At 39.4% G+C, this 9,035-nt stretch overlaps 1 protein-coding gene across 1 annotated transcript in view; it reads right to left on the bottom strand.

Annotated features, from left to right (window-relative positions):
* The window catches only part of LOC145773888 (protein capicua homolog), a 27,309-nt gene extending 20,308 nt beyond the window's left edge, over nucleotides 1-7,001 (bottom strand). The window contains exons 1-10 of the mRNA XM_082585010.1: nucleotides 6,647-7,001; nucleotides 5,945-6,067; nucleotides 5,116-5,280; nucleotides 4,732-4,929; nucleotides 4,166-4,347; nucleotides 3,620-3,715; nucleotides 2,767-2,838; nucleotides 1,926-2,044; nucleotides 815-961; nucleotides 240-521 (exon numbers count right to left, since the gene is read on the bottom strand). Coding sequence (XP_082441136.1) covers nucleotides 240-521; nucleotides 815-961; nucleotides 1,926-2,044; nucleotides 2,767-2,838; nucleotides 3,620-3,715; nucleotides 4,166-4,347; nucleotides 4,732-4,929; nucleotides 5,116-5,280; nucleotides 5,945-6,067; nucleotides 6,647-6,893 — 1,631 coding nt within the window. The 5' untranslated portion in view covers nucleotides 6,894-7,001. The remainder of the gene's footprint in view (nucleotides 1-239; nucleotides 522-814; nucleotides 962-1,925; nucleotides 2,045-2,766; nucleotides 2,839-3,619; nucleotides 3,716-4,165; nucleotides 4,348-4,731; nucleotides 4,930-5,115; nucleotides 5,281-5,944; nucleotides 6,068-6,646) is intronic.
* Nucleotides 7,002-9,035: the final 2,034 nt, after the last annotated feature.

Raw genomic sequence — 9,035 nt, 5'->3', positions numbered from 1 at the left:
AAACAATTCTAGGATATGATAGACCTGTTCTCCATAGACAAAAAATAAGTTAAAGTTTCTCATCCGAATATAGATTTCATCCATTAACAGGGGTAAATTTAGTAGAAAAAATAATCTGAGCTGAAAAAGCCGGTGGGATTGAATTTATCTTGATGCAGTCAGCGAAGAGTAAACAGAGGTTGAAAACCAATTGACAAAAGCCGTGAAATTAAGTGCAAAAATACAAGAACATTGCAAACCTATTGAACACTGGACCGTGAGCGTGGTCGCCGTACGGATGCCATCTTCCTTGGCTGAGTCCAAATGGGAACTGATGACGGTTTCCATGGCTCCGGGATTTTGTGAGTCCGGGATGATGAGGAATTGGATGGGAGGAGTAGTGGTGAGAAAAGGCTTTTCCATCGTGAGGAGTACTAGAGGCGTTTGAAGGCTTGCTCTCACTGTCCGACTCTGATGCCGTATCAGTGACCTCATCATCCGATCGCGAATGATCCAACTCCAAATCAGAGTCTCCATCATGGCTGAGGAGCAATGATCAATGATTGAACGACAATGGATAGACAATTCAATATTTGCATCAGATCAATATTTTCATCATGTCACTTACTGTAAATCTATATCACTTTAACAAAACTGACCAAAACAGTCGACGGATCAAAGTTTTGCCAATCTTAGCAGAAAAGTCGCGCCTCATTCAAAGCTATCCCAGCTTGCAATACCCCTCCTTTTTGCAACGTCTGTACATGTTGCATCAATGTAAAAAGGAGGGATTTTGTGAGCTGGGATACTATTTTGCGGTTTTTAGGATTCTTACCCTTTCGGTGGGGGCGAAGGCAAATTCGGTAGGTGCCAGGGTGCCGTCAAAGCTCGTACTCGATCAACCGGAACAGGCACAATGTCTTTGCTTGGCACATCTACGTCATCGGTATCCACTTGCACGAAGTAGGTGGACTTCTCGGCTCTGCTCACAATAACTCAGTTGCAACCATGCATTTCAATTTTTTCCCTCCATAAGTTGGTCGGTAGTCATTATGGAGATCAGGGCAGTTTAAAACAAATACTTTTTGACCGAAAGGAAACAGAATCTTTCATGAAGGTTTTAATTCGAAACAAAAGACAATGAATTTTGAGTCAAAACGAAATCTTTCGAAACGTTGTTGTGCTGTGCATTAGTAAGCTTCAATGTAATCGGTAAATCATTTCAAATTCACAACGAATTGCTTCTCTTTCGAAAAGAAGTAAAACCGAAACAGGAGACTTTGCATGGACACAACATGTTTTCAAATCTTTTTTAAGAGCCCTAATGGAGGTACAGAATGCAGAACTGACTGTTGTAAATGCAATGAAAATACAAATACCCGAGCAATATTTAAACCCATTGTAAAATCACAAGCATTCGAAAACAACCGTGAAAGAATCATTTCCATCAATGACAATTAACAAGTCAGGATAAAGTTAAACCAAAGATACATGAAATAAAGTGGTTATGAAGTTACCCGACAACAAAATCCGTCATTTTTACATTGTACAGACGTTGAATTAATGTAAAAATGATGGATTTTGTTGTCTCGGTACTTCACTCGTCATGTTGTCCCGAAGAGTACAGTCCATTTCAAAACCGAATCCATGATGTACAGGGCACATGATTCGCTCTGAAAATGCATGTTGATACGGTGCACGAAACGTCAGTAAAGTGCGAACACTTCGTATCTATCTGATTGTATTTTCTATTACAGTAAAAATTCAAAATCCATTAGAGATTGGATTCTAACCACAGGTCATCAGTGGTTGCGTCGGATAACAAAACTCTTTTTTTTTTTTGTTGGTCCAACAATTACAGACATCGAGTCAATGTAAAAAAGGGATTTTGTTAGCTGGGTACGTAGTAGTGCAGCATTGGTGAGAATGAAATGAACAGTACTCACTGATAGTCTTTGACAGTCGCAAGTTTGTACACGCTCGAATTGACCACCAGCTTGACACAAACTTTATAACCAACTGAAACAGGTGGAGAATCTGGTGCCAGGTTAATATCAGCGATCACCTGTCAGTGCATAAAGTTCGTCACTCTAGCGCATCGGACAGAAAATGGTTAAACATAAGCTAGAACACAGTAAAAATTGAAAAAATAGGATTAAGAAACTAAAACTATTCTACAAAGATGTTTGATGACTAGGAAAACAAAAAGTCAGTGAACACAGCAATTTTTCTCTTGCTAATACAATAAAGCAATGCCCACAACCTAAATGTCGAGATAAGAGAGCTTAGAAAATAAAAACATTCAAAACTTGTTGCAAGGTTTAAGTTCTTTTGACACGTTCTTCCGATACGTTGTCAAAGTGACAGATCTGATATTTTGCTGAAATTCCAATGTCAATTTCTAAGTTATGATCTAAGTTTTGTAACTTTTTGTTGCAATAATCTTGGTGAGTCTTAATTTCTTGATGCTTTCAATTTATCTTTAGCTGTAATTTCAAAGTGCCTAATGTGTTTTCTTAGAGTTATTGTTTTTAGCCCTCAAGAAAAGATGGAATCACTCGAAGGGTTAAAACGAGGTCGGTTAACAGCCAGGGGTGAATGACTGTTCCGTGCAAGGAAGCTTTTTTATCAATTAAAGGACGGAAGTTATCTAATTGAATTAATACTCCACACTAGCTTCATAACGTTGATCACAAAGCAGATAGTGGTAAAAACCCAGATCATAACAAAGTGGTATAAAGCAGGCTAGCTCCAATGCTGTCAACGCAAAACCGTGCAAAAACTCACATGGTTAGTGCTTTCCGGCTCCATAAAGTAATTCACTGTCCTGTCTTTATCGCCGCGAAACAACACCCCGACCTGTGACAAAGCATGGTTAGTCTGTTTTGCAAAAATTGGTCCTTTTGCAACGTCTGCAGACGTTAAATCAATGAAAAGGGCCAATTTTGCTCACCGGGACAAGACATTGCATCAGAACTGCAATGAAGTATTTTACCATTTTGGTCACAGAAGTATGTAGACTACTATATCGGGTCGAGCTCAATTTATAGTAGGTTCAAAACACTGGCAAAGCTCAGTTTCCTAACTAAGCTGATCTAAAGTACCGTAAATCAGGAAAAGAATGAGCATTGAATACCACGGTAGCGATCAACAACTAAACTACACTTTGCCTTTATGACAATATTCTTAAATATATACATGGTTTTGAGATTAACAGATTAAAGGTAATAAAATAATAATCTTCTTCTGCTCATGTTTGGCAGCCACACGTACAAGATGAATCGATTTGCACTGGATTATCCATGACGTCAGCATTTCAAACCGCAAAATGCCTTCTTTGAGCGTTGCAACCGAGACGTAACAAATTGACATTCCACATTCGCACTTGGTTCAACAAAAGGGAGGTTCGGTGTTTGCAGCATCAGAAAAGCATTATGATAGGCGTTCTTTTAATCTTTACATTATATCAGTCTATCAAACATTGTTGATGTAAAACGGGCATTGAAAACATGATCAACAAATAAACAAACAATAGTCAAAACACCAACTTTTTTGGCATATGGTAGCAGTAAGTAACGTTTTTCAATGAGTCTGAAATCCTCTCTGAACATTTGTGAGTAGATTGCAAGCATTGACATACCTGGCCATCAGCACGTACTTTTACAAACTCCGCTTGCCGGTACGTGTCCCCCCGTCGGGCCAGGACCGACAAGCCTATGCACCTTCGTAGGTGAGTCTGGAAAATGAGCAACGACAATTAAGTGAAAGAACGCTGCGAGGTGAAACGCTCAAAGCTTGAATGCTCATAACAATAGCATCTTGAACAAGAAACAAGCAAAGAAAAAGCAGACAAACTGAAATCAAATTGAACTTTAACCCTTCTGTTTCCCAACTTTGATTGGCCGCTTTTCCGGTCATGTGACATTTTTCCTGATGCAAACGTACATCTGGTGAACGAGCGGACGCGAAAGCAAATTTTGATTTTCATCAAGACTACGTTATTAATTGACAAAGTGCATTGTAGAGCTTTTCTTAGCTACTAACGGAATTCTGGCCAAGAAATTAGTCAATCTTTACATTGGTTCAACGTCCACTGACGTTGAATCAATGTAAAAATGACTGATTTGTTGGATGTATGTGAGCGCTCGTCACAAAACCAGGAAGACAGTTGTCGTCTTTCACTCACCCACTTCCCAGTCTGAACAGGAGTTTGTAATCGAGTCCTCTTCCTATCTCCTCCTGGAGTGTATCCTCTTCCTATCGATGAAGAAGGTCGAGAGGAAGAGTTAGTTGAAGGGGGAGGAGGAATCACATGTGATGACCCAGAGAAGGGGGTGCTGAAGATGGGCCTGATCAGATTTACTCTCCCTTTAAAAATAACAATAATGTCTCAGTTTTCGAGAAAAAAAAATGATGAAATGTCACTGCTCTCAACATGATGCTGGGTTGTAGTGAGGCAGTGCCAGGATCCTGACACATTACATCCCTTGTTGCTGAGTGGTGGCAAGATGGTGATTAGCGCCATTTTTAAGCAGTTTGATGTGGTCCAATAATGATCCCACAGCAAACGACTCACAAGTGAGAATTTTATTCACTTAACAGTAAACAAGTAAGCCAGTACAAATTGACAAAACGTTAAGCATATGAGCTGCAAAAATCCTTTAACGCATGAACAAAAGGTTGATTGTATCACAGAACGGAGGATTCAAAAATAATGAACTGGATTCATTACAAACCTGACGATTTTCTCACCTTGGATGTTCAGTGAATCTTGCGAGTGAGAGATAGGAATACATTCAGCGGGTACGGCTGATGATGAAGAAACCATTGCTGCACTGGTTACAAGCAAGCGTCCATCAGAGCTGTGTGCTGGGCCAGCAATATTTTGTTGAGATCCTATGGGATTCACAACTAAACCTCTAGGAATTAGTCCAAATGAATTGGCACCATCTGAAGTACAATATTTTTGTTTTATACCATGTTTGGTTCGGATTAGACATATAACACAAATTTGAGTCACTGGCAATGCTCTGTTGAAGAATTTCAAACGCCAAAGCTTTCAGACTTATTTCTTTCGAAGGAAAATTGAAAATGTAATTGGAGCACTACAAATTTGTACACAAGCACTGCACTCACTTAGTTTTGGCGTTGCAATTTGACTAGCATTATTTGGTGTAAGTGTACTTCGACTATCAGGAACAAAATGTTGCGTTATGGTGGCAGCTGGTAGAATCTGCATGCCCGGATGTCTGCTTAGTCCTTGTATTGCTGTAGTATGAGCTACCAGGTGATTTCTGCCAGCTGTAACAGCATAGCGTACGCTTTTAGAGATATGTCAGTCATAAATCAGTAGGCAAAAAAATATACGACGAGTCCAAATTGCATCTAGTCACCATGCTATGTATCGAGATTTCGAAGATTAAATTCTCTTCAGCACAACTTTGTAACAGGTATAGTAAAATTTTTCAGTTTAAAGGATACAGCAGCTAAATTTAGAAAAAGATCAACAATAATGTTTTTCAGTTGCAAAGAAACAAATAAATTTAGTCTGCAAGCAGTAGTAACAATTTTTATGTAAATTATGAAGGGAATTAAGTCATACATTAGTAATACGGAGAACCATTGTCAAGCACCAGGTTGCTGGGCGTGCAGTTGTTCTCTTCCGTTTATTGCCTTTCTCGTTATTTTTGCATAAATCAATAGCACCACATATAGCGAAAGAACTGCTGTCAAATTATTTATCTAACCACAAAACACCCAAAGAGCCTGAGCATGACTAACAACAGCAACACTACGGCATTGCGTAGTCTGGAAGTATGCATGGGGATGGGAAATATTGAAATGCAAATTACGTTAATAAGGGTAAAATATAAACAACATACCGTATAATACATAAATATATATGCAATAACTACCCATACACAACAACTGTTACAAAAAAATGCTAACCAAACCATATATTTACCTGGGGAAATAAATCTTGGTGACTCTCTAAAACTTGTTGTATTGGCTACAGATGAAGCCATATAGACCCGGCTGACAGAGGGGGTTCCTTCCGGTAAGACAGTGGATGTGGTTGAAGCAAGATCTACAACATTTTTGATATCAACGTGGCAGTAAATAAAAATATCAACACAAGTTGTTTTTCACGTAAGATGACAAAAAACTCTGGCCCTCAACACATCAAGTATTGGAGTAGATTGCATGACCAAACAACACAAATCCAATAAAAAATGCCATGAACTTTTGTTGCTAAAACGCCTTCATCTTGTTTCATCCCCACATGACACAATGTGCATAGTAAGTTAATAACTACTAACTACTTTACCATAGAAATGTTCAGACTTGAAATAAGAGCTATGGTAACATGAAAAGAAGTCAGTTTTAGTGGGTAAAAGTATTTACAATGATTCAGCTATTATGATGAGGATTCAATAATCAATAATTCTAATGACAAATTGTTCAAAATTGTCTACGGGAGAAGAAATTCCATGTAAAGCCAAAGAATTAAATCTGGTAAGTAGAAAAATAATTCAAGTGTAATAGACTATTTTAAATGAATGAATGATTGAACCTGTTCTGGGTTGAAAATACAACTTGAGATACGGTACACCAAACAATGTCAAGCATGCTACATAGGAATGACTCTTGTATCACCACAACTTACCTTTTTTATCTGGTGTGTGTGGTTTAGAGTTGGTATTATTGTTGTTACTATCATTTGTCACAGAAGTCATATCCTGCAGTGTAGTTTGAAAGGCTGTGACTGGTGCCACTATGACTGTTGTCTGCACTGGTGCATTGCTGGAAGTTGAGAGAGTTCCAATCAATGATGTACTGTGTTTCGGAACTGGTATGAGAGCTTGGGCATTTTGCTGAGGACTTCTCGACTGCCTCATTGCAAACGACGTCATTAGTTTTGTGAGGCATTAAACTAAATAATCGTTTTGGAGGGAGTGATTCCTTCGACAAAGGCAAATACTTAACATTAGGTCACTAAGCAATAGCGTCCTAAGCCACAATCATAATGCCTAAAAACATGTGTCAAAACTGTAAAGTTTGCTTAGGTGGACTTCCTCTCTATTTCCACACTAGCTTATTCACTCTATCAACACAAAACAGATTTTTTCATACCATAAGGGTTGGATACACTAATAGCGAATCATCTACTGATTAAGAAAAATGGCTGACTAATTTAGCATCTTAACTAGTAATTAGCAAACTAATTTTGCAACAACTGTAATCCGCTGATTAGAATCGCCGATTACTGACACACTGATGAACTTTGAGAAAACTGATTCTCGATTAGCTGGTTATAAAAGTAGCTTAATCAGTTTAAAGATCGCTGTTGGTGCATTCAACCCTAATACTGCTACAGCTGTAATTTAACAATAATTATTTATATATAATACTAGAGATGTACCGATACCAATATTTTGGCCGATACCGATCCCGATACCGATATCACTTTTTTAGGCCGATACCGATACTGATACCGATATTTTGGCCGATACTTTGGTGTTACAAAAAGAAGCAATTTTGGTATTTGCAAGGAATTATTATATATCAAATGCTAAGTTTTACCTTATTTGCATAAAACTATTAAAAAAAGCTTTCAATTGGCATAATTTATTAAAGATTCAAGAATCCAATCTCAATCACATTGTTGTGTCATAATAGTAGGTTTTAGTAATGAAAGGCCACCGTAATTGGGGTATAAGGGAAGAAACATTACCGTACATCATAATTGGGGTTTCTGAAAAAAAGTGTTTGCGCAAACTCTCCAAATAGGCTATCATAATTGATAATAAGATGTAAAATGTAAACAAGTGATTTGTGTAGTCGTACAAAAACTATTCGACAAGTAATGTGTAACCTAAGGACGCTTGTCGTTTGGTTGAAAAGCTTTTGCCAGGCCAAGACTACCCAGATAGCAAAAATGCACAATTCTGCATCGCTCCCACCCGCCAAACGCTCAAAAAACCCGTGTAACTCGGCTGCCCCCAGCAAGCCGGCTCCATCAGTCGGCGATTCAACTTCCACCTTTAGCCGCAACAAACTCACCAAGCTCAAACAATGTCACGGCAGGATAAGTAGGCCCAAAAAGAAAGCAATGGGACCACGAATCCTCACCAAACCAATCAAAATGGTCCCGTTGCGCCCAAGTTGACAACCTCATTGCAAAGAAAGGAGCGTCCCCCCCGGCCACCAGCACAAGGCTGAGCACTCACCAGCACAGCGAGCTGCCGCGACCTGCCAACCACAACGATGCAGCTTCCACACTAGCCATTTCAATTCTTGTCGATGTCAATTCTTACTACAAAACGGCAGCCGAGAAACATATAGTTGATTGGATGGTCTAAATGGCTAGCGTGGAAGCTACACCGTTATGGCCAGCGAATCGCAACAGCCCGCCGCACCAGTAAGCGCCCAGCCCCGTGCCGACAGCAGGGAAGGACACTCCCCCCCCCACAATGAGGTCGCCATAAGACCACTTATTGATTAGTTCAGCGAGGATTCGCAGTCCCACAGCCCCCACCTCGAGCCCACCCACTCCGCCACGACTTTGTTCCAAGCCTGATGAGTCCACCACAACGAAAAGTGGAAACCAAATCACAAACTGACAGAACCAGCCCACCAAAAACAACCAAGCCACACGGGTCCCTCAAACTTCCAGCAACGCAAAAACGATGCAAAACTACACATTCCGCCACCTGGGTAGTCTTGGCCTGGTTTTATCCTCTGCTGAGAGTAAAAAAGAAACACGAATGATAAATATTGGAGAAATTGAGTCTCCTTCACAACGTAAGAATCGAACAACGCAAAACTGCTGAAACAAAACGTTTTGTTTGAGTGAAAGAATCACTGTAAGCAAACAATGCCAAAAGGTGCGCGCATGAAGTCATGGGAGTGTGTGGGATCAAAAATTTGAACAGGTTGTTATTTTTCTACTTCAATGTGACGTTAGTTACTACTTTAAAAAAATCTATATATATAATATCTTTGCTTCTGCAGAAAATCCGCAGCAAACGCCTTTTTTTTACATGTTTAGTATC

The sequence above is a fragment of the Aplidium turbinatum genome, chromosome 7 (assembly GCF_918807975.1).
Source record: "Aplidium turbinatum chromosome 7, kaAplTurb1.1, whole genome shotgun sequence".
NCBI lineage: Eukaryota > Metazoa > Chordata > Ascidiacea > Aplousobranchia > Polyclinidae > Aplidium > Aplidium turbinatum.
Note: the sequence above shows the minus strand (reverse complement) of the source record. Positions and strands in the feature narration are given on the sequence as shown.